The 26,933-nt window shown below is 44.1% G+C and overlaps 1 protein-coding gene across 1 annotated transcript; it reads right to left on the bottom strand.

Annotated features, from left to right (window-relative positions):
• LOC100136463 (growth hormone receptor isoform 2 precursor) lies at positions 1-25,895 on the bottom strand. Its single transcript, NM_001123594.1, is given in 9 exon segments — positions 1-1,681; positions 1,801-1,870; positions 1,994-2,084; positions 2,198-2,342; positions 3,151-3,329; positions 13,609-13,778; positions 13,957-14,098; positions 18,573-18,665; positions 25,886-25,895. Coding segments are annotated over 8 exon segments (1,773 nt in total). The 5' UTR covers positions 18,655-18,665; positions 25,886-25,895; the 3' UTR covers positions 1-787.
• Positions 25,896-26,933: the final 1,038 nt, after the last annotated feature.

Below are 26,933 nucleotides of genomic sequence, written 5' to 3'. Positions count from 1 at the left end.
TTTAAATGTGAAAGATGTTTATTTATAACATTATAGCTGTACAGTAAAGAACCGTTACCATTTACTGCTACCCAGAAGGATCATCTGACACTCATTCGATAGTCCCCTTTTTGTAAGCGAACATCATAGTAAGCAGAAAAAAATATATAATTTTTGATAAAACACATTTGTGTATATATGGAAAAACAGACAATGACCTACTCATAGACTGGTTGAGAAGCCACAGTCAATCAGCAGAACACAGATGGTGTATTCCCACTTGTTCACCAAATGTTTCCCCTTTGACAATATTCCGATCTGTAAATACTTTTCAGTTGTAAGAACCAATAATTGGGATTATTGTAAACAACATTATCAACAATACCACTAAGTTAACTATCTGTATCTTGTGCTGGCAATTCAAGTCACTTATAGATAATGTTCTTCAAAAATATTAGTAATGTGTTAAGATATTTCATACGGCCAGCTCCTATGAGAGACCATAATCCCTTCTTGTCCTTCTATATCCTTTGTTTTCTCAGTTAAGGTGTTAGCAGACAGGTGTGGCACATCAGTTCAGACCTTGAAGAACAGACCCCTCCCCTGACCTCCCTATCCTTCTTACCAAACCTCAAAATGTCTGTAGCTGTCATGTTGGGAGAAGGAAGGATAAGAGGTGGGGCAGGCAGGGGAACCCCCCTCATTTTTGAAGGTATAACATTTGGCACCCTACTCTTTGATTTATAGTCACTGAATTCCAATGCCACCTCTGATCTGTGTGCAATAGCATAGTCTCTACACCTCTGAGTTATGGTGTAATATTGCCCAGTAGGTCAGGGGTCAGGTACCCCTCTGGTGTAGGAAGGGGCAGCTTGATTAAGACTGGCTGGGGTGCAGGTGGGGGGCTGGGCTTCAGAATTAGGCTGTTCTGTCTGTCTACTTCCTCCACCATGGTGTAGACAGAGACAGGGGGCAGTGGGGAGACGGGAGAGGCAGGTGGGATGGGGGGCATTTCAGCCTCAAAGTACAGGCTCTGGTACTCCCCAAAGGGCTGTCCCTGCGCAAGCCTACTATCCTCTGTTCGAGCAGGCTGGTTGCCTCTCCCAGTGGGGAGTTTAGCACTCATCTTCTCAGCATCTAACTCTGTGGTGTAACCTCCCCCGTCAGCATTCACCACCAGCAGCTGAAACTCCTTCCTCGGCTTCTCTTTCTCCTTTCCCTCAGCCTTCTCCTCTGCATCCTTCTCAACCTTGCTCTGCTCCTCAGGCATCAGCAGCACTTCGCCCGTGGGTCTCACCTCACTCACCTGGGTATAGAGGTCCTCCCTGCCAGGGACAGCCCAGAGATTCTTCCCTGTGGTGGGGGTCTGGACTGGGGAGCTGGCCTCAGTGCTGGCACCAGAGGGCTCCAGGCTGGTGTTGGAGAGGAGGGGATGGAAGGGGAAGGCCTCTGGTTCAGGCAGATCAGGGTCACAGCAGCTGGCCCGGCCAGAGTCGTCATCACCGAAGCCAATGGTGAGAGGGGGACAGTCTGAGGAGGGCGAGCGGTCCATCAAGCACTGTGTGTCCAGCTCAGTCAGCCTGTCGTTGGGCTCCTCCATGTCCAGCTCGATGAACTCCACCCAGGGGTCTTCACAGTACAGCTCTGGCCTCAGGTCAGGGTGGCCGCCCAGGATGGAGGTCAGCTCAGCCAACTTACCTTTCTATGGACAATGACAGATAATACCTCAGAGTTAGTTTAAAGGGGAAACATACATTTATTACAACCTCGCTGGTACTTCATATTGTCTCCCCGCTTTTTTTAATTGTGTCAAATTAATACCTTGAAGAGCTCAGGGTCGATTCCTTTGATTTTGGGACCAGGAATTGGAGGCAGGAGAATCATCATCAACCTTGAAGAAAGATAGAGGAATAATTATTAACAGGCACACATCTTGCATAAGACTTTATATTTATCTGAAGAGGTTGAACATATTATTTTAAGACAGCGTAACAGGCAAAAGTAAATATCTTACTTCTGTTGCTGGGAATAGATGACCAGTATTAGGATGACTGCTAACCCCAAGGCAGCAAAGACAAGCAGGACAGTAACTGGAAATCGGGACTCTGAGCACACATATATATAGAAGGCAATAAATATGATTCAAAACAGAGACATCATATATGTTATAACATGTAACATTTATATGACAGTATATAAAAACTATACATGTCAGTACCTTTAGTGGGGATGTGTATGACTATGGAGTCGCTGAATTCCCCAAAGTTACGAGATGCCAGCGTCTTGCACCTCACCCTGACCTCGTGATCTGTGTTGGTGCGCAGCCCGTACAGCGATCGCTGCATCCCCTTCTCAAGGTCCACCTGGGGGGTGCAGTCAAAACAGAGGTTTCACACCAGTAAGCTGGTGAATAGCACCCACACAGCAGGCGAGACGAACTTACACCTGCAGGTTTCATCCATATAAGGACCTGAATCAACAAAAGCAGTAGAGCCTTGGTATGTCACTTTGGTAGATTACCCCCAAGATTAGACTCATGTTCTCTTGCATGGAGGGAGATAACATGAAAGAGGGAGAATGAGAGGACAGTGGGAAAGAGGCAGTCTGTTCTAAATTACAACGTGGGAGGAGGCATAAGACTTTTGATTATTAGGCACTTTTAAAATAATGCCGTAAAACTTGGTCATGTCAAAATTACATGGACAGCAGTCTTAGCAGGTCTGTCCAGATGAAGGTGTATATGAGCACTGAAAACTACATTTAGGAATCTATTCAATCTGTGTCGCTGAAGCGTTGCAGATTGCCTGATAGAAATGGTAAGGTCAAGGTTAGCTGACAATATACACCGTTTACACCGTAAATGCAGTCTCCGCTAACGTGGGAATTTAAACCATGCTGAACTTCCTCGATACGGATTGAATAGAGCCCTGTGTAAAGATTCTGAAATGACAAAATGGTGGGATCTGCAACAGTTTGACCAAACGAGTCAGAGTCCTCATGGAAGGGTAATCAAATCAAAGTTAATTGGTTGCATACACAGATTTGCAGGTCTTCTGGCAGGTGCAGTGAAATGCTTGTGTTACTTTATCCATAAGTGCAGTAGAATGTCTCGCAAATGTATCATGCAGAATAGCCACCGCTAGTCAGCTAACTGCTAGGGTGTAGACTCACCATCCTCCACAGTGTTGAATTGACCTCACGGTACTGCACCTCGTATTGTAGCGTCATCCAGCCCATCGGCACGTCTGCAGAGTGTGGCGGCTCCCAGCTCACCATGATGTCAAAGTGGCTCCCGGTTAGACCCACATTCAGCAGGGTCCAGTTCAGCGCTATTGGAGGGTCTGGTTCCACTGGAAAACATTCGTAGGTTCATCACTTGAAATGCAGAATGGCACATACAAAATTCAATATATACACACACACACACACACACACACAACTAGGCAATATACTGTACACACACAAAAGTATGTGAACACCAGCTTGTCGAACATCTCATTCCAAAATCATGGGCATTAATATGGATTTGGTCCCCGCTTTACAGCTATAACAGCCTCCACTCTTCTGGGAAGGCTTTCCACTAGATGTTGGAACATTGCTACAGGGACTTGCTTCTATTCAGCCACAAGAGCATTAGTGAGGTTGGACGATTAGGCCTGGCTCGCAGTCGGCATTCCAATTCATCCCAAAGGTGTTTGATGGGGTTGAGGTCGGCTCTGTGCAGGCCAGTAAAATTCTTTCACACTCGTCTGGTAGGCTCACTGGGCAGCCACGCGCTGCCCAGTAAGCCTACCAGACGAGCTAAATGCATTTTATGCTTACTTCGAGGCAAGCAACACTGAAGCATGCATTAGAGCACCAGCTGTTCGGACGACTGTGATAACGCTCTCGGTAGCCAATGTGAGCAAGACCTTTAAAACAGGTCAACAATCACAAAGCCGTGGGGCCAGACGGATTACCAGGACGTGTACTCAAAGCATGCGTGGACCAACTGGCAAGTGTTTTAACTGACATTTTCAACCTCTCCCTGACCGAGTATAATACCTACATGTTTCAAGCAGACCACCATGGTCCCTGTGCCCAAGGAAGCGAGGTAACCTGTCTAAATTACCGCCATGGAACACTCACGTCGGTAGCCATGAAGTGCTTGAAAGGCTGGTCTTGGCTCACATCAACAGCATCATCCCGGATACCCTAGACCCACTCCAATTCGCATACTGCCGCAACAGATCCACAGATGACGCAATCTCAATCGCACTCCACACTGCCCTTTCCCACCTGGACAAAAGGAACACCCATGTGAGAATGCTGTTCATTGACTACAGCTCAGTGTTCAACACCATCGTGCCCACAAAGCTCATCATTAATGACCCTGGGACTGAACACCTCCCTCTGCAACTGGATCCTGGACTTCTTGACGGGCTGCCACCAGGTGGTAAGAGTGGTTAACACGTCTGCCACACTGATCCTCAACACTGGGGCCCCTCAGGGGTACGTGCTTAGTCCCCTCCTGTACTCCCTGTTCACCAATGACGATTGGCCCAACACCATCATTAAGTTGCTGAAGACAACAATGGTAGGCCTGATTACCAACAAGAATGAGACAGCCTATAGGGAGGAGGTCAGACCTGGCAGTATGCCAGGACAACAACCTCTCCCTCAATGTGAGCAAGACAAAGGAGCTGATCGTGGACTATAGGAAAAGGTGGGCCAAACAGGCCCCCATTAACATCGACGGGGCTGTAGTAGAGCAATTTTAGAGTTTCTTGGTGTCCATATCACCAACAAACTATCATGGTCCAGACACATCAAGACAGTCGTGAAATGGGCACGACAACACCTTTTCCCCTCAGGAGACTGAAAAGATTTCGCATGGGTCCCCAGATCCTCAAAACAATTCTACAGCTGCACCATTGAAAGTGTCCTGACCGGTTGCATCACTGCCTGGTACGGCAACTGCTCGGCATCTGACCGTAAGGCACTACAGAGGGTAGTGTGTACGGCCCAGTACATCACTGGGGCCAAGCTTCCTGCCATCTAGGACCTATATACTAGGCGGTGTCAGAGGAAGGCCCAAAAAAGTATCAAAGACTCCTGTCGCCCAAGTCATAGACTGCTCTCTCTACCGCACAGCAAGCGGTACCGGAGCGCCAAGTCTAGGACCAAACGGCTCCTTAACAGCTTCTACCCCCAAGCCATAAGACTGCTGAACAATTAATCAAATGGCCACCCGGACTATTTACATTGACACCCACCCCCATTTGTTTTTACATTGCTGCTACTTACAGTTTATTATCTATGCATAGTCACTTTACCCATACCTAACCTGTACCCTGCACATTGACTCAGTACCGGTACACACTGTATAAAGCCTCGTTATTGTTATTTTACTGTGTTACTTTTTAGTTTATTTGGTAAATATTTTCTTAACTCTTTCTTGAACTGCATTGTTGGTTAAGGGCTTGTAAGTAAGCATTTCATGGTAAGGTCTACACCTGTTTTATTCGGCGCATGTAACAAATAAAGTTTGATTTGATCTACTGCTTAGATTTTTTAAACATGACTTAAATGTATTTAGCCTATGCAACATTAACCAATTAAAAACAGTAACTAGCGGTACTGTAGAAACTAAATACATTACAACGGAACGATTTGATTAGTGTAACGTTAGGTAGCTACATAGTTGTCTTTGTATCAAAGATAAAGGTAAACACAACCACTGCTTGCTAGCCAACTCTACCAGCTACCAGTACTGTATTATTTTTAGTCAATAAGATTTTTGCAACGTAAGCTTTCGAGTTGTGTAGTCCACTTGTGTAGCTAGCAGGACTGACTTTGTTAGCTAGCCAACGTTTAATTATTTCTGCGTTATGAAAGGAACTAGACACGGACACGAATGATCCATTGGTAGTTTGTTGTAACCAAGTATTGGTGCTAACCGTGTGTTATTGGATGCTAGTTAGCTACAGCGTCATAGGACACGGTGCACTGGGTGGGTTTCACGGAAGAATACTGTACCAAGTTATCTAGCTGAATAAACTAAGTTTGAGCCTATTCCTGGACACATTGAACCACTGTAGTTTACATCAATTATAATTTCTAAGTGGAAGTTGGAATAGTTATATTTGAGTGTTTCAGCGAATGGTTAGTGAGGGAGGCCCTGCTCTCACGCTTCCCCAGTTGTTTAGTTAATTTTCTTTCCAATCTCCTTTGCATTAGCGTAGCCTCTCCTGTAGCCTGTCAACTATGTGTCTGTCTATCCCTGTTCTCTCCTCTCTGCACAGGCCACACAAACGCTTCACACCGCATGGCCGCTGCCACTCTAACCTGGTGGTCCCAGCGCGCACGACCCACGTGGAGTTCCAGGTCTCCGGCAGCCTCTGGAACTGCCGGTCTGCGGCCAACAAGGCAGAGTTCATCTCAGCCTATGCTACCCTCCAGTCCATCGACTTCTTGGCGCTGACGGAAACATGGATTACCACAGAAAACACTGCTACTCCTACTGCTCTCTCCTCGTCTGACCACGTGTTCTCGCATACCCCGAGAGCATCTGGTCAGCGGGACTGGAATCCTCATCTCTCCCAAGTGGACATTCTCTCTTTCTCCCCTGACCCATCTGTCTATCTCCTCCTTTGAATTCCATGCTGTCACAATCATTAGCCCATTCAAGCTTAACATCCTTATCATTTATCGCCCTCCAGGTTCCCTTGAAGAGTTCATCAATGAGCTTGACGCCTTGATAAGTTCCTTTCCTGAGGATGGCTCACCCCTCACAATTCTGGGTGACTTTAACCTCCCTACGTCTACCTTTGACTAATTTCTCTCTGCCTCCTTCTTTCCACTCCTCTCCTCTTTTGGCCTCACCCTCTCACCGTCCCCCCCTACTCACAAGGCAGGCAATACGCTTGACCTCATCTTTACTTGATGCTGTTCTTCTACCAATCTCACTGCAACTCCCCTCCAAGTCTCCAACCACTACCTTGTATCCTTTTCCCTCTCGCTCTCCTCCAACACTACTCACTCTGCCCCTACTCAGATGGTATTGCGCCGTCGCAACCGTCGCTCTCTCTCTCCTGCTACTCTCTCCTCTTCTCTCTTCCCTTTGCTCAATCCTTCTCCAACCAATCTCCTGATTCTGCCTCCTCAACCCTCCTCGCCTCCCTTTCTGCATCCTTTGACTCTCTATGTCCCCTATCCTTCCGGCCGGCTCGGTCCTCCCCTCCTGCTCCGTGGCTTGACGACTCATTGCGAGCTCACAGAACAGGGCTCCGGGCAGCCGAGCAGAAATGGAGGAAAACCAACCTCCCTGCGGACCTGGCATCTTTTCACTCCCTCCTCTCCACATTTTCTTCCTCTGTTTCTGCTGCTAAAGCCACTTTCTACCACTCTAAATTCCAAGCATCTGCCTCTAACCCTAGGAAGCTCTTTGCCACCTAGGAATCCTCCCTCTCTGCGGACAACTTTGTCAACCATTTTGAAAAGAAGGTTGACGACATCCGATCCTCGTTTGTTAAGTCAAACGACACCGCTGGTCCTGCTCACATTGCCCTACCCTATGCTTTGACCTCTTTCTCCCCTCTCTCTCCAGATGAAATCTTGCGACTTGTGATGGCCGGCCGCCCAACAACCTGCCCGCTTGACCCTATCCCCTCCTCTCTTCTCCAGACCATTTCCGGAGACCTTCTCCCTTACCTCACCTCGCTCATCAACTCATCCTTGACCGCTGGCTACGTCCCTTCCGTCTTCAAGAGAGCGAGAGTTGCACCCCTTCTCAAAAAACCTACACTCGATCCCTCCGATGTCAACAACTACAGACCAGTATCCCTTCTTTCTTTCCTCTCAAACTCTTGAGCGTGCCGTCCTTGGCCAGCTCTCTTGCCATCTCTCTCAGAATGACCTTCTTGATCCAAATCAGTCAGGTTTCAAGACTGATCATTCAACTGAGACTGCTCATCTCTGTGTCACGGAGGCTCTCCACACTGCTAAAGCTAACTCTCTCTCCTCTGCTCTCATCCTTCTAGACCTATCTGCTGCCTTTGATACTGTGAACCATCAGATCCTCCTCTCCACCCTCTCCGAGTTGGGCATCTCTGGCGCGGCTCACTCTTGGATTGCGTCCTACCTGACAGGTCGCTCCTACCAGGTGGCATGGCGAGAATCCGTCTCCGCACCACGTGCTCTCACCACTGGTGTCCCCCAGGGCTCAGTTCTAGGCCCTCTCCGATTCTCGCTATACACCAAGTCACTTGGCTCTGTCATATCCTCACATGGTCTCTCCTATCATTGCTACGCAGACGACACGCAATTCATCTTCTCCTTTCCCCCTTCTGATAACCAGGTGGCGAATCGGATCTCTGCATGTCTGGCAGACATATCAGTGTGGATGACGGATCACCACCTCAAGCTGAACCTCAGCAAGACGGAGCTGCTCTTCCTCCAGGGGAAGGAATGCCCGTTCCATGATCTCGCCATCACGGTTGACAACTCCATTGTGTCCTCCTCCCAGAGTGCTAAGAGCCTTGGCGTGACCCTGGACAACACCCTGTCGTTCTCCGCTAACATCAAGGCGGTGACCCGATCCTGTAGGTTCATGCTCTACAACATTCGCAGAGTACGACCCTGCCTCACACAGGAAGCGGCGCAGGTCCTAATCCAGGCACTTGTCATCTCCCGTCTGGATTACTGCAACTCGCTGTTGGCGGGGCTCCCTGCCTGTGCCATCAAACCCCTACAACTCATCCAGAATGCCGCAGCCCGTCTGGTGTTCAACCTTCCCAAGTTCTCTCACGTCACCCCGCTCCTCCGCACACTCCACTGGCTTCCAGTTGAAGCTCGCATCTGCTACAAGACCATGGTGCTTGCCTACGGAGCTGTGAGGGGAACGGCACCTCCGTACCTTCAGGCTCTCATCAGTCCCTACACCCAAAGAAGGGCACTGCGTTCATCCACCTCTGGCCTGCTCGCCTCCCTACCTCTGCGGAAGCACAGTTCCCGCTCAGCCCAGTCAAAACTGTTCGCTGCTCTGGCACCCCAATGGTGGAACAAGCTCCCTCACGATGCCAGGACAGCGGAGTCAATCACCACCTTCCGGAGACACCTGAAACCCCACCTCTTTAAGGAATACCTGGGATAGAATTAAGTAATCTTTCTAACCCCCCCCAAAAAAGATATCGATGTACTATTGTAAAGTGGTTCCACTGGATATCATAAGGTGAATGCACCAATTTGTAAGTCGCTCTGGATAAGAGCGTCTGCTAAATTACGTAAATGTAAATGTAATCTAGCAATGAGGTTTGTGCAGTAGGCATTCTCACTGCATATTGGCTGTGTGTGAATTTCCCTGCCAATGTTGTTCTCAGACTTTTGAAATGATATAAAACGGTACCAGATCACTAGTAATAGATAAGTTGTACCTTAGAAATAATACAAAAATGAGTGAGCATAATAATTCGCTTTTTGTTTTATTGGACTGATGGCCTGCATCTGATGGTCAGTCTGAGGGAGGGAAGGAGTGGGAGCAGCGGTGAGTCTGCCTCTCACCCAACTCACCGTCCCTCCGCTCTGCGTCCCTCCACTGAGAAAAGAGGACAGTCTTCCACCTGATGGCTGAATTCAAGTTGCACTGCATTATTTCTGCCTCATGCACCAATTAATGTTGTTACTCCTATGACCAGAGAAAGTGAGATTCATCAATATTAAAAGCCGCTAACAACTACAACGCAAGCTTACCGGAACACTTTGCTATACTCCTTCATTGCAGCTCCAGTGCATAAGTGGAAAGAGAACGTGCATTTTATGGCTTATAAAAATGTTGAACAAAGTATTGTTGACAGTACTGAATAACAACGTTGCGCTCCGACTAGTCGACTCGTGAAAACAGCAGCTCTTAATTCGTTGTCTCTATCTAGTCATAGTTTTAAACATTTTAAAATCTCAGTAGGTACATGTGATTTGCTCTCTGGCCCTGCTGGTTAGGCGGAGTTCTACCTTCAGACATATGAAATGGTTAAACAAGGAAAGACTTTGCCTTCCTGGGGCTAGGGCTGCTGAATCAAGTGCACCTACCGTCAACAGCGGCAAAAAATAAATAGGAACGCAAGGCTTTATCATTGTTTTTTTTACAGAAATGTTTGGTGATCAACTAAGAATGCCTTGGAGATTGACTAGTCGATCGCGATGGACCAGTTGGTGACCACTGGTGTAGATTTTATACATGCGTGTACTGTGCAAAAGTTTTAGACAGGTGTAAGAATGCCATAAAAAAAAATACATGTTAATAGTTTATCAATTAACAAAATGCAAAGTGAGTGAACAGAAGAAATCTACATCAAATCAATATTTGGTGTGACCACCATTTACCTTGAAAACAGCATCAATTCTTCTAGGTACGCTTGCGCACACTTTTTGAAGGAACTCAGCAGGTAGGTTGGCCAAAACATCTTGGAGAACTAACCACAGCTCTTCTGTGGATTTAGACAGCCTCCGAAAGCTTCTCTTACTTCATGTAATCCCAGACAGACTCGATGTTGAGACCAGGGCTCTGTGGGGGCCATACCATCGCTTCCAAGACTCCTTGTTCTTCTTTACGCTGAATATAGTTCTTAATGACTTTTGCTGTATGTTTGGGGTCGTTGTCATGCTGCAGAATACATTTGGGGCTAATCAGATGCCTCCCTGATGTTATTGCATGATGGATAAGTATCTGCCTGTACTTCTCAGCATTGAGGAAACCATTAATTCTAACCAAATCCCCAACTCCATCTGTAGAAACGCAGCCCCAAACTTGCAAGGAACCTCCACCATGCTTCACTGTTGCCTGCAGACACTCTTTCGTGTACCGCTCTCCAGCACTTCGGCAAACAAACTGCCTTCTGCTACAGCCAAATATTTCACATGTTTACTCCTCAGTCCAGAGCACATGCTGCCATTTTTCTACACCCAGTTCCTGTGTTTTTGTGCATAGTTGAGTTTCTTGGCCTTGTTTCCACGTTGGAGGTATGGCTTTTTGGCCGCAAGTCTTCCATGAAGGCCACTTCTGACCAGAGTTCTCCGGACAGTAGATGTGTGTACCAGGGTCCCACTGTTTTCTGCCAATTCTGAGCTGATGACACTGCTGGACATCTTCTGATTGCAAAGGGAAGTAAGCATCATGTGTCTTTCATCTGCTGCAGTAAGTTTCATTGGTCGACCACTGCGTCTACGGTCCTTGTTTCCTTGTGCTTCTTCAAAAGAGCTTGGACAGCACATCTGGAAACCCCTGTCTGTCTTGAAATTTCTGCCTGGGAGAGACCTTGCTGATGCAGTATAACTACCTTGTATCTTGTTGCTGTGCTCAGTATTGCCATGGTGTATGATTTGATAGTAAACTGTCTTCAGCAACCTCACCTTGTTAGCTGAGTTTGGCTGTTCCTCACCCAGTATTATTCCTCCTACACAGCTGTTTCTGTTTCAGTTAATGATTGTGTTTCAACCTACATATTGAATTGATGATCATTAGCACCTGTTTGGTATAATTGTTTAATCAGACACCTGACTATATGCCTACAAAATCCCTGACTTTGTGCAAATGTACCTAGAAGAATTGATGCTGTTTTGAAGGCAAAGGGTGGTCACACCAAATATGGATTTGATTTAGACTTTTCTTCTGTTCAATCACTTTGCATTTAGTTAGTTAATTGATAATATAATCTATTAACATGTCTAATTTTGAAAGTATTCTTACTTTACAGCATTTTTTCACACCTGCCTAAAACTTTTGCACAGTACTGTATATACACACACTACCGTTCAAAAAGTTTTAGAACACCGACTAATTCAAGGGTTTTAATTTATTTTTACAATTTTCGACATTGTAGAATAATAGTGAAGACAACAAAACTATGAAATAACATATGGAATAATGTAGTAACCAAAAAAGTGTTAAACAAATCAAAAAATATTTTATATTTGAGACTCTTCAAATAGCCACCCTTTGCCTTGATGACAGCTTTGCACAGGCTTGGCATTCTCTCAACCAGCTTCATGAGGTAGTCACCTGGAATGCATTTCAATTAACAGGTATGCATTCTTAAGTTAAATTGTGGAATTTCTTACCTTCTCAATGTGTTTGAGCCAATCAATTGTGTTGTGACTAGGTAGGGGGGTATACAGAAGACAGCCCTATTTGGTAAAAGACCAAGTCCATATTATGGCAAGAGCACCTCAAATAAGCAAAGAAAAACGACAGTCCGATATGAAGGTCAGTCATTGCGGACCATCAAGCGCTATGATGAAACTGGCTCTCATGAGGACCGCCACAGGAATGGAAGACCCAGAGTTACCTCTGCTGCAGAGGATAAGTTCATTAGAGTCACCAACCTCAGAAATTGCAGCCCAAATAAATGCTTCAGAGTTAAAGTAACAGACACATCTCAACATCAACAGGCCTTCATGGTCGAATTGCGGCAAAGAAACCACTACTAAAGGTCACCAATAAGAAGAAAAAAAGACTTGCTTGGGCCAAGAAACACGAGGAATGGACATTAGACCGGTGGAAATGCGTCCTTTGGTCTGGAGTCCAAATTTGAGATTCTTGGTTCCAACCGCTGTGTCTTTGAGATGCGGTGTGGGTGAACCGATGATCTTCGCATGTGTGGTTCCCACTGTAAAGCATGGAGGAGGAGGTGTTATGGCATGGGGTGCTTTTCTGGTGACACTGCCTGTGATTTATTTAGAATTCAAGGCACAGTTAAACAGCATGGCTACCACAGCATTCTGCAGCGATACGCCATCCCACCTGGTTGCCCTTAGTGGGACTATCATTTATTTTTCAACAGGACAATGACCCAACACCCCTCCAGGCGGTGTAAGGGCTATTTTACCAAGAAGGAGAGTGATAAGTGCTCCACAATCCGACTTCGACCAAATTGAGAGGTTTGGGATGAGTCGGACTGCAGAGTGAAGGAAAGCAGCCAACAAGTGCTCAGCATATGTGGGAACTCCTTAAAGACCGTTGGAAAAGCATTCCAGGTGAAGCTGGTTGAGAGAATGCCAAGAGTGTGCAAAGCTGTCACCAAGGCAAAGGGTGGCTATTTGAAGAATCTCATAAAATATATTTTTATTTGTTTTTTTTGGGTTACTACAAAAAAAAACTTTTTGATTAACTTTTTTGGTTACTACATGATTCCAAATGTGTTATTTCATGGTTTTGATGTCTCCACTATTATTCTACAATGTAAAAATAAAGCAAAACCCTTAAACGAGTAGGTGTTCTGAAATTTCTGACCGGTAGAGAGTGTATAAAGGTTAAAAATAACCTGTTTACCAGATCCTTTCCTACCAGGAACTCCCTTAGAATTAAGAGGAAAAATCTATCCAACACCTGGCAACGCTCAAATATATATATATATATATATACACACACACACACACACACAGTACCAGTCAAAAGTTTTAAAACACCTACTCATTCAAGGGTTTTTCTTTATTTTGTCTAATAAGTGATATGTAAAAATCTGTATTTCAAAATGTCATTTTTTTTTTAATTCAGGCTGTAACGCAACAAAATGTGGAAAAAGTCTAGGGGTGTGAATACTTTCTGAAAGCACTGTATAGGTAACTATGGTTTAGGAGGTTAGAGGCCAGGCTCACCGATGTCTTCCACAGTGAAGATGACCTCGTCATAGAGATTATCCTGATCTCCAGAGCGGAGTTGGACACTGTAGGTCATCCAGACCTTCGTGTAGCTTTCATTGAAGAAGCACTCGTCTATCCTGTCAGCCATGTAGTTAGGACACTCACTCCACTCTTTGGGAGATATGCTGCAGGCATGGGGAGACAACATGGGGGGTTTAATACTGTGCTGATTGCACGAAAGACTAACGTCATGCACCTGACATGTAGGTAAGAGGGAGAGACTCACATACTGCTAATAACTACAAATGATTTCACAAGAAAAATGATTTGGCTCATCAGTGAACAAACTCTTCCTTCTCTCACTTCTTGTTATTGATGTAGTAGAACATCCGCAGGTCTCTGGGTTCTGTGAGGTTCTGGAATGTTCCGACATTCCATCTGCAGCGGAACGTGTTCATGTCATGGGAGACACAGCCAGTGATCTGGGGGCGGATCTGGGGCAGGGCTGAGAGGGAGAGCGTGAGAAAGAGAGAGAGGTGAGCACACACAGTCTATAAGGCTTGCAAACAGTCAAAACTAACTTAAACATTAACATTTTCAATTATCCTAAAATGACACACACCCAGTCAAGTTGAACTACGCCCGTTGCTGTATATCGAGACCATTTACGGGGCTAAGACAAACAGAGCTTAACATAACTCATCTGAGCGGCATAGCCACAGGGCGGACAGCTGCGTTTTCCTGGAAGTATCCGTAGACCTTCAAATTGTCAGCCAGACTATACTGCCCACAGGACTTTCGGGTAAATCCTCTCCATTACCGGTTCTCAGAACTACATAGTACAAGGTGTGAAACCTCCACTCACAGTAATGGACACTACTGTTCAGATATCTTCTGTTTCTGCAGGAAATGACAGCGGACAATTAAATTGCTCAATTGGAATGATTTTCTCAGAAGCCAATTACTACCTCTACACATGAAAACGCTGTAATATTGCTTATCTTGTTACCTTCTGCTCATTGAGATAATAAAGGAACCAATAAATAAGCTGTAGGAATGGTAAATGAAGGTAAACACTCTTGTCTGTTCACAGCCCTGAGGAGGGACTTAAGTACCATCTCCCATAATGACACTGGGAAGAGCTGTCAGTCTGCCACATCAACACCGATGAGTGGGACAGCACAACAGCTGATTGAAGGGCCCTGGGGCCTAGGGAGATGGCAGCTTCAACGGTGTATTGCTCTTCTGAGGAGTGATGCATACCACTGGCTTGGTTAGCAGCTCAACAAGGGGGGAAGGGGGCGCAAAGGTTAAAAATAACCTGTTTACCAGATCCTTTCCTACCAGGAACTCCCTTAGAATTAAGAGGAAAAATCTATCCAACACCTGGCAACGCTCAAGAGTTTCATACTAGGTACATTTCCTGAGACTGATTAGGATTCAGGGACTAGTTTGTGTGTGTGCGGGCGTGCGTGCATCTGTGTGTGCTATGCAGAAATTGAGACTCTACATCCAGTCTCCATTTTGACTTACCCAATATTTTCTGAACGTAAATGTGCACGTGTAAATATATATGTGAGTACTTGTGAATGTTCTTGAATGTGTACGTGAGCGAGTGCTGTTTGATTAGTGTTCGCCAAGTTCAGGTCGCTATTTTTCACAGAAGCAAAGGTGCGCAGCAGATATCACTGGCTCCAACAAAACGTTGAAGCTCTAACTTCAAAACACTTTCCAAGAAAACATACACTTTTGAGTTCCAGTTATTCTAGTATTTCCAGTCGCTGGAAGGTGAACTCTTTTCCATTACAACCCGTTTACCCTGACATCCCTGAGGTGCAGAGTACATTTAATTGCCTTTAATAACGATACAAAACGTACTCATTTCTCATAAAATCTCTCAAATTAGGACTGAAATGTCAAAACATTCATCATGACTAATCAAAGGAAAGAGAGCGTTGTGTTTGATTGGCTGCTGTCAAATAGGAGGTACGGAGGGAGGAAATGTCTATTTTAATCAAGGGGCTTCTAAATGCACATGTCCCTTTAAATGTAATTCCCTGTAGAGTACACATGCAAGGAGTGCTAGAACTGGATGCTTTAGAGGCAAATTCCCTATTATCTCTCTACAATGTCACTGACATATCCCATATACACATTCACAACTATACAGATGAAAGGGATGGTGCTATTGCCTTAAACTCTACAAATGAAAAACCCTTCCGGGTCTGTTTTTTTTCTCCTTCAATCGCTCAAAACCACTTTTTGTTTAACTCTGATTGGGCTGGGCTGTTTTTTTTGTAGGTAGCTCGTCCTCCACTTTAGGAACATGCCGACTTAACGCAGAAGCTAGAATGACATAGTTATCTGAGAAAATGTATGTGTTACTTTCGTCCCGGTTCTCCCCTTCACACCAGGGGGTATCATCATACTGTAACTGCCTGGCACACAGTTAAACAACTCTGAGGACTAGATCACAGATATACAGTATGAATGATTTAATTACACACTCTGGTTTAAATGTTAAATAACTGCTATATTCAATTATTTATGTGTGAAAACTCAATATGTTTTAAGATAATGCAATGGCACTGTGTTTAGTGTATTATACAGACTAATACAATCTGTTAGAACATGTTCTTTAAATAAGCATGCACGTATGGGAACATGGTGTTGCACAGGGCACGCTGCACATTGAGTGCTTTCCAGGAACTGGATTCCCAGGAATTCTGAAGGGGGGCCGTGTGGGAGCAGTGAGTAGTGCACTGTGGGAAACGGTTTAGATATTCAGAGGCCCCCTTCATTCAAGAGTGTTGAATGAACAAAGATGGAGTGCAGGAAGTTTTATTCCTAGGTGGTTCAGGCCTTTATGATGAAGTCACACTTTCATAAGTGTTCCTTCATGTTACGTAACATTATACACTTTATATTAGAGCTCTTTAGCGATGACTGATTGAGTAGAGGCTTTCCCTCTACCGTGAGTCTGTTTTGTCTCAGATTTGTATAGGCTTTGACAGTGTTGCTTCGACAAAGTTCCTCTGTTTCCAGTAAGTGTTACTTCACTCTGTCAGAATAGTTGGAAGAATTTAAGATCTCAGACAAAAATATAATTGACACTTTTTTCTGAGAATCAGCAGTACTCCAGCCTAAGAGGTTATTGTCTGAGAGAAATGGGTGGGAGGTGCAGGAGGTGGGGACACAAACAGAAAGAAAAACTTTTTAAGCCAAGGTTTTACCTCTCAGTGCTTTAAAGCTGTTCAATTGAAGGAGAATACCTTGGTTGCAGCTACTGCTTTAAAGTGCCCACATAAGTACAATATATAACAGATGTGCTTCACTCAAGCTTTCCTCTACCATAAATGGGAAAATGGCACATTGCACATGTAATTCACTTTTATTTCTTGAACAAAACAGAACAGGTAAATGCTTGCTGTATATTTATTTTAGATGCACATTTATTTTTGGACATTATCATCATTTACTCTCTCACGTTAGGACTGAAACGTCCAAACATTCATCATGACTTTAATCAAAGGGAAAGAGAGGGTTGTGTTTGTACAGCTGCTGGGTAATAGTAGGGACGGAGATAGGAAATGGCTGTTTTAATGCGGAGGGGGACGAAGCGTGCTCCCCTGACAGCCAAGGCAGCTGATTGATGAAGCTTGAACATGTAACTCTCTCTAAATAACCACTGGCCTCCATGTTCTTCGGGAGGCCATTTATTAAATACATCACGCCAAATGAGGAGAAACAACATTGAGAGGTTGTTAAGGTTCCAAATATGTCACTTTCTTAACCCATCTAGTGACTAAATGACAGCATAGGTTTCGAGTATCATGCTAGCTAGTCTTGGGTGTTAGCCTGGGAGAAGTTACAGGAGAAAGGGGTGGGACGAAAGTAACAATGTTAACTGATGAACCTGGAATAAAACGTTTACCACAGTTCATATTGCTTTTATAATGTTAGCAAGATATCAACAAGTGACTGAATGTTTGAACATTATATGACATTAGATTTATGCCTTAATAAATTGACTTGATGGATCCGCTTCTCACATAAGCTTTAAATCAACAAGTTAGTGGTTAAAAATATATACATATATTTATGATTATGTGGGTCAATTACCTTGTGGCAAGCCATGGAAATGTGATAAGCATGATGAGTTTGCCATTTGTGAAGAAAATAAAAAATGTTTTATTCTTTCAAGACACGAGGAGTGCACATGACAAGGACCGCTGGAGCACACCTGATTGTTAGGGCTATGCATGAATAGTCATTTAAATGGTGAAACACATTTCTTTCTACATTCCCATTAAAGTGAGATTAGGAAATTATGATTAATACAGCTATTATGTGATTCATTTTAGTCTGATTAATATTGTACGTCAAAATATTGTGATTGCGCAACATTGATGTTGACGCAAGGTTCATTTTCATACACTTCTAACCTTTAACATTAATTATTCAAATCGACACATGAAATGATGTCTGATAGTACATTTGTTGAAAGTAATGAGCATCACAAACCAGAAACATGGGGATAAGACAGATATTGTGCACTTTCCACAAGCTGTCACTTCCACCCCAAGGCTGTGTTACTCTCGCCCCGCCGGCAGTTACAAAAGTAACATTGCGGTAGTTCTGGTCTTGGTCTATATAATTTCAACTAATTTACCCTAGAGACGAAATTACAGTTGCTTATGGTAGAGGACATATTTCCTGTAAGTTGTTTGTCAAAAAATATGGTGTCTCTAGCTTTATCGATCTCTAAGTAATTAGGGAAATAACTAAAAGTGTTCCTTCCATCCCGGTTCTCCCCTATGTATATAATACCACATAGTGTACATACAAGACTGTCCTTACTACGAATTATACATGCATAAGAAGTACTTGACTTCTAGAAATCTGATAAGTCTGTATTGATCGTCCAGTGAAAGGAAAGCCTCTCTGGTTTGGTCTGGTTCATCATTTATCAAAGGTACCTTGTTCAGAAGTTGGCGACTCCTGCGATACAACCGTTAGGCTGACGAGAAGGCAGATGAAGAGAATGTGGGAGGTTGCCATGCTGTTCATCCCTAGAAAAACATTAGAGAAGAGTTAGTCATTTGACTGTGCTAACCCCACTGAACATCACTCTAAAGCTGGCCCGCTGCCATTAAGTAGGGCGTGCTTACAAACCGAAACATACAGTATAAGTCCAGAGTCTGGTACTGTGATCCCCACCATTGCCTGTATATTTTATATGTATTCATAGTAGCTGATCTATTCTTCTAGGTCTCAGCATATCTTTTGCTGCATTTGAGCCTATTGTCACGTCTAAATATTATGTTACATTCTTGAAGTTTGAACTCTGAGCTTCCATGAAACAAACTGCTCTCCCACTATACACAGAGTATACAAAGCATTAAGAACACCTGCTCTTTCAATGACATAGACTGACCAGGTGAATCCAGGTGAAAGCTAAGATCCCTTATTGATGTCACTTGTTCAATCCTCTTCAAACAGTGTAGATGAAGGGGAGGAGACAGGCTAAATAAGGATTTTTACATTTTTCCTGTGTATTCCGCCTGATAGTAAATGTGAATATAAACAGAGGAGTATATCATGCCGAAGAAGTTATACAAACTACACAATAATTCATACAAAATTATACAAACTAGGTTGTTTTTTTCTTCATAATATACAATTAGTAGGTACGATCTTGTCTCATCGCTGCAACTCAGCAGGGCTCGGGAGAGGCTAAGGTCGAGTCATGCGTCCTCTGAAACATGACCCGCCAATCCGCGCTGCTTCTTAACCCCTGCTCGCTTAACCCGGAAGCCAGACACATCAATGTGTAGGAGGAAAAACTATTCAACTGATGACTGAAGTTAGGAGTTGCTAGAGCACGTTGAGCCAAGAAAAGCCCCCTGGCCAAACCGGACGACACTGGGCCAATGGTGCGCCGCCCTATGGGACTCCCGGCCAGCTGTGACACAGCCTGGGATTGAACCCCAGTCTGTAGTGACGCCTCAGCACTTCGATGCAGTGCCTTACCCTTCTGCCCCACGCGGGAAGCCACAAGATGGCGCCGACAGAGATGGTCGCATCGCTTCGAGTCCTTAGGAAACTATGCAGTATTTTGTTTCTTTATGTATTATTTCTTACATTGTTACCCCAGGAAATCTTAAGTCTTATTACATACAGCCGGGAAGAACTATTGGATATAAGAGCGATGTCAATTTACCAACATTACGACCAGGAATACGACTTTCCTGAAGCAGATCCTCTGTTTGGACCACCACCCAGGACAACGGATCTAATCCCAGAAGCCGACCCAAAACAACGGTGCCGCTGAAGGGGCAGATGGGGCAGCCTCCTGGTCAGGCTCCATAGACGTGCACATTGCCCACCGCTCCCGAGTATACTACTCGCCAATGTCCAGTCTCTTGACAACAAGGTAGATGTAATTCAAGCAAGTGTTCCCTTCCAGAGAAACATCAGAGATTGTAACATCCTCTGTTTCACGGAAACATGGCTCTCTCGGGATATGTTGTCGGAATCGGTTCAGCCACCGGGCTTCTCCATGCATCGCGCTGACAGAGAAACACCTCTCTGGGAAGAGGAAGGGCGGGGTGTATGCTTTATGATTAACGACTCATGGTCTAATCATAACATACAGGAACTCAAGTCCTTCTGCTCACCCGACCTAGAATTTCTTACAATCAAATGTTGGCCATATTACCTCCCAAGAGAATTCTCGTCAGTTATCATCACAGCTGTGTACATTCCCCCTCAAGCAGACACCACGACGGCCCTCAAGGAACTTCACTGGACTCTATGTAAACTGGAGACCATATATCCTGAGGCTGCATTTATTATAGCTGGCGATTTTAACAAAGTGAATTTGAGAACAAGGCTACCTAAATTCTACCAGCATACTGATTGTAGTACTTGCCGGGGTAATACACTCGATCACTTCCACTAACTTATTCCCCCCACAAGGCAATTAAACAAGCGAAATGCCGGTACAGGGACAAAGTGGAGTCACAATTCAACGGCTCAGACACAAGACGTATGTGGCAGGGTCTACAGGAAATCACACACTACAAAAAGAAAACCAGCCACGTCACGGACACCGACGTCACGCTTCCAGACAAACTAAATGCCTTCTTTGCCCGCTTTGAGGATAATACAGTGCCACCAGCGCAGCCCGCTAACAAGGACTGCCCCCCCCCTCCTTCGCCGTGGCCGACGTGAGTAAAACATTTTAAACGTGTTAACCCTCGCAAGAATGATGGCCCAGATGGCATCCCTAGCCGTGTCCTCAGAGCATGCGCAGACCAGCTGTCTGGTGTGTTTACGGACATATTCAATCGCTCCCTATCCCAGTCTGCTGTCCCCACATGCTTCAAGATGGCCATCATTGTTCCTGAACCCAAGAAGGCAAAGATAACTGAACTAAATGGCTACCGCCCCATAGCACTCACTTCTGTCATCATGAAGTGCTTTAAGAGACTAGTCAAAGATCATATCACCTCCACCTTACCGGCCACCCTAGACCCACTTCAGTTTGCATACCGCCCCAACAGGTCCACAGACGATGCCATTGCCATCACACTGCACACTGCCCTATCCCATCTGGACAAGAGGAATACCTATGTAAGAATGCTGTTCATTGACTACAGCTCAGCATTCAACACCATAGTACCCTTCAAGCTCATCATCAAGCTGGAGGTCCTGTGTCTCAACCCCACCCTGTGCAATTGGGTCCTGGACTTTGAAGGGCCACCCCCAGGTGGTGAAGGTAGGAAACAACATCTCCACTTCGCTGACCCTCAACACTGGGGCACCACAAGGGTGTGTGCTCAGCCCCCTCCTGTACTCCCTGTTCACACACTGCGTGGCCATGCACGCCTCCAACTCAATCATCAAGTTTGCAGACGACACAACAGTAGTGGGCTTGATTACCAACAACGACGAGACAGCCTACAGGGATTAGGTGAGGGCACTCGGAGTGTGGTGTCTGGAAAACAACCTCTCACTCAACGTCAACAAAACAAAGGAGAAGATCGTGGACTTCAGGAAACAGCAGAGGGAGCACCCCCTATCCACATCGAAGGGACAGCAGTGGAGAAGGTGGAAAGTTAAGTTCCTCGGCGTACACATCACAGACAAACTGAAATGGTCCACCCACACAGACAGGTTGGTGAAGAAGGCACAACAGCGCCCTCCAAACTACCTGCCTTCCATGACACCTACAGCACCCGATGTCACAGGAAGGCCAAAATGTTAACCAAGGACAACAACCACCCGAGCCACTGCCTGTTCACACCACTACCATCCAGAAGGCGAGGTCAGTACAGGTGCATCAAAGCTGGGACCGAGAGACTGAAAAACAGCTTCTATCTCAAGGCCATCAGACTGCTAAACAGCCATCACTAACTCAGAGAGGCTGTTGCCTACATTGACACCCAATCACTGACCACATTAATCAATGGATCACTAGTCACTTTAAACCAAGGCTCTCCAACCCTGTTTCCTGGAGAGCTACCCTCCTGTAGGTTTTCTCTCCAACCCCAGTTGTAACTAACCTGATTCGGCTTATCAACCAGGTAATTACTAGTATCAGGTGTGCTTAATTAGGGTTAAAGTGAAAACCTACAGGACTGTAGCTCTCCAGGATCAGGGTTGGAGAGCCTTGCTTTAAACAATGCCACTTTAAATAATGCCACTTTAATAATGTTTACATATCTTACATTACTCATATCATATGTATATACTATTTTATACCATCTATTGCACCTTGCCTATGCCGCTCGGCCATCGCTCATCCATATATTTATATGTACATATTCTCATTCACCCTTTTAGATTTGTGTGTATTAGGTAGTTGTTGGAGAATTGGTAGATTACTTGTTAGATATTACTGAAGCACAAGCATTTCGCTACACTCGTATTCAAATCTGCTAACCATGTGCATGTGACCACAAAATTTTTATTTGATAAACTATAGTTGTGTTTGAATACACATACTAACCGCTCTAACCATACTATTTGTGATGTAAATTGAGTGTGTACTATGCTTATTGGTCATAGTATGGATATAGTATGCCAAAAGTTCCCGGATGTCGTCCTACATTCACCAAAATACGAAGTATACAAGCAGTGGGCACGATTTCTGTGCTTTTAGGGCCCATAATGCAATGGCCGTGGCTTCACAACATTTTCTGATTTTAAGAAAATGGCGGAAAATATGCAGCTAAAAATGACGTGAGTGGATACAAATTGCTTTAACTATAAAAATGTATTTTATGACAAATGTTAAGAAAACGTTGAGCAATGTAATAAAGTAATTACTTTTTAAATAAATTAAGTTACACTTTATGTTCATTTGTTAGCTACGCCACAGTAGCCACCCTTTCGAACAGTATAGCATAGTATTACAGTTGCTTGTATGTACCGTTAACGTTAGTTGGCTACTAACACATCAAACTTTCCAGTATATTAACTATATGCTATCCAACTAACTACCCAACGTTTATTGACTTGATTATTCACGTCATTCTTAGTGGTATAGGTGTTGTGCCTTCTCAATGGACATTGTCGTCGTATGATGTCGTAAGATGTCTAGCTAGTATTTGTTATGCTAACAACCTAGCAAGAAGTTGCATAGCAACAGCATAAACTTCCGGTAGACAGGTGAAGCACTAGTACACTCAACTGAAAGGATACTGTTTGTTTATAGTATACTAAAATTAACTAGTTGTATGTAGTATGTTAGTATATTGGTATTCGAACACAGTTTAGGTCTTTTAAATGTACCCTTCGCTAAGCCCAGCCCCCCTTGGTTACTGTCGCAACCTCCGATAACATTTTCCCGGAATGCCCAATTCCCCATTCAACCACTGGAGAAATCCCTTCACAATGATCTCAAAAACGGTGTGTCTAATACACATTTTAATTAAACACAACTACCCCTGGCTGATCAAGAAACTATTGGGTATCTTGTGGTGGACTGTCATTACAATTGCTTCACGGGAACCTGGTTAAAATCTGTAACATTAGTGTAGCTAGCTGAATGGCTCTGAAGTCAATGTGAGCGTGCTGTCAAAGCAAAACTGTTTTATAGCCCTCACTGGCTTTCATGGGATTTAAACATGAACTTGTCGGAGGTGTCGAACTCGACGACAGTTGCAATCCATTGGAGTGCTGCGGTTGGTTGCAGAAACATTTAGGCGCCGGGCTTAGCGAAGGGGCAATTGCACACGCCTATCTGATGTCACGGACAACGAGAGACTTAGTAGTGTGAGCGCTGTCCACAATTCCTGGCTTTCCTGGGGGGTATTGAGGTTGACCGTTCGGTCGCGTTACGAAACATGACAAAGTCAACAGTCCACTGCTGAACATGACATTCAAGATCTGCAGCCAACAACTCTGGGCTGGGTTGTGTCCAGCACTTGTTTGTGAAATCAAACCCTCCTACATCCTGGCCCGATTCAAGTTATTTTCCCCGCTCTATGGAAAATATAGGCGTTGTTCTTAAACAACAATCCTCTCATTTTTATTCAATCACTATTGCTGTATGCCAACCAAAACATATCAGTCTTTAAAAAACTGCCGCAGAGTGGAAGATGTTAATCTTAAACGACAAACAGATTTGTATGTGTTTGTTTTCACTGAAAGATGATCTGGGAAAACACGGTTCGATCGAGGGGAGAGGATATGGGAGGGGCGTGGGGAAGGAAAGGAGAATGGGGCACTATAACGCCACAATAACACAATGGTCTAAATAGCGTACATATTTTAGGTGTGGTGTACTAAGACACTTCTTGTTGTTGTCTTCCTGTTTTTATACTAACAGTATAAACTCAAGAAGTAATGTGTTAATATAGTAAATGCCTAACCATAAAAATACAAAAAATGTTTTAGTCATTTAGCATTCACTCTTATCCAGAGGGCCACACAGTAGTGAATATATACATTGTTTGTACTTCTTCCCATATTGATCCCACCTGGGAATCAAACCCACAACCCTGACGTTGAACTACATCATCACGCTCAGACTTTTAATCGCAACAAGTACGTTTGGTAGAAACCCCTAATACATACTACACACAATTACTTGTCATGTGAACTAATGGTAAATATAACTCCCTTCATGTGACTATAAGCAGAGAACTTAAATTTGGATGCGTTTATTTTCTGTATTCATCAACAGACAGTGTGAGCCATTGCATGCTGTCCCCTCTCTCCTCAATCTAGAATCCCACAGGAGACAGAATGGGTACACAACAAACACCAGTAGAAATCATTAGTAATGATACCAATGACTGTTTTAATTTCTTTTTAACTGTCTGGCAAAGGGCCCAATGGACAATTACACTAAAGAGGGTGGCAGACAATAACATCTGTTCAAAAGTTGATAAGACCTTTTATTAGAAATGTAATTATGTCAATCAGAGTGCATTTGGTGATTTAAATGTACACATTCATATTGTATTGATATTTTAGTATGTTTGAAATGGCATATCTTATTCCTTAATACATACACATGAGGTAAATGATCATTTAGACTGATTGTTGATATCTTACTTGTTCAACAAACATTACATTCTTAGTTTTATATGAGGACAGTTATGTGTTTCAGTCTCCATCTGAGGAGTTCAAGGTACTGCATGCAAAGCTGAATCAGAGGGTTATCATTTATCAATGGATATAAATGAAGACAGTGTAATTGGTGAATACTGTTGTGGAAAAGTCCTGATACTCATTATTTACTTTGGCAGTGTCAACTGTTCTTGTGAGGCCGCCATATGTGTTATTTTATTTCGTTTGGTGTAGGCTACAATTATGAATACAAAACGTGACTTGTCATTGCTTAGCCTATGTACTTTTTTGCACACATTTTACATGTAGGTCTACAGGATTTAGACATTGGAATAATTGAATTGACCAATTCATAGGCAAATTACGTTGAGAGATTGTTTTGAAATTTAGCCATTTGGCTTTAAATGAACAGAACGTGCACATATGCAGTAGAGATTGTATATAGCCTACCGTGAAGAACAAAATACTATAATCTTAACAGTAGGATTTGCCTAGTAGACAAGGGTTCCCAAACTCTGTCCTGGGGCCCTCCGGGTGCACGTTATGTTTTTTTTGCCCTGTAACTACACAGCTGATTCAAATTATCAAAGCTTGAAGATGAGTTGGTTATTTGAATCAGCTGTGCAGTTCTATGACAGATATGGTTGAGAAATCCCTGTACTAGCCCAGTTAGCAATGAGCAATTGGGAGGCCGGTGTCTACTCACCGTATAAGCAAGTTGTAATCGCTGCTGGTTTCTTCAAGACTTGATCAAGCGGAACACTCGTCTCAGCCACGGACTGCAATCTGCTAGACCACCAACAAAAACGGTCACGCCTTGGTAGAAAAAATCCCCAAACTCAACATTTAAACGTTACCATATTCAAAAAATGACATATTGTAGCAAGACGCATAGCTTTCTCTATCTCGTACACTCTTCCCCTTGATTCAATTCTGTCAATCTGTGGCTGTGCGATCTGCGTGCGTTACTGCTGCCATTAAGGGGATTCGATTAATCTGGCCGGGTAAACGTATGAGGCACCGGGTGAAAGTAAATTGCATTCGTTCGTGAGTCGGGTGTCCAGTTCACAGCATACGGCGAAATCGGTTAAAAACAAAAGGGATGTGGGCCTAAAACATAAGTGACATAGGCCTAATTAATCACGTGCTGTAATGAGTAGGATTCTGTGTTTTCACATGCAAAAGTGAATGCTTTTGATAAAAACATCCCCCAATGAAAACTAGTTTGAAAATTCAAACAGAGATGTATGTTTCTGGACGATGCACCATGCTGCCTTGTTGACAACACAACCGAGCTGTGCAGAATAGGCTAGTGTTCGATTTGAGAAGGGGGTGCCTCCCTCACCATGTTTTCCGGTTCAAATCACGAGCCCAGGACCAGATTAAGAAATTTGCAGAAGGCAAACTGACAACCATATAAATATATGTATATCAATGGCAGCCATTGCTAGTGTGCCTGTTAGTTTAACAGTCAAATTGCCAGGTAAAGAGGTTCCAAAATCCCTTCTATGGATTATATGTCTATGGCCACAACAAACTGTTCTATATTTGGCCCACATGCTGCCCAAATTGTGGCCCTGCCGACTGTAGGAATACAGTACCTGCTTGTGTTATACCACAGCTGTTTTTTTTTTTTTTTATAAACTATTGACAACCTGTGGGAAAAATATGCTCTCTGGTGTATTTTGAACATTGTGAGCAGGCTCCTGTGGTTGCAGTAAAATAATATATATTTTTACTTTAGCTGTATTTTT

This window comes from Salmo salar, chromosome ssa11 (assembly GCF_905237065.1).
Source record: "Salmo salar chromosome ssa11, Ssal_v3.1, whole genome shotgun sequence".
Classification (NCBI taxonomy): Eukaryota; Metazoa; Chordata; class Actinopteri; order Salmoniformes; family Salmonidae; genus Salmo; species Salmo salar.
The sequence above is the reverse complement of the archived record's forward strand: the minus strand, read 5'-3'. Positions and strand labels throughout refer to the sequence as shown.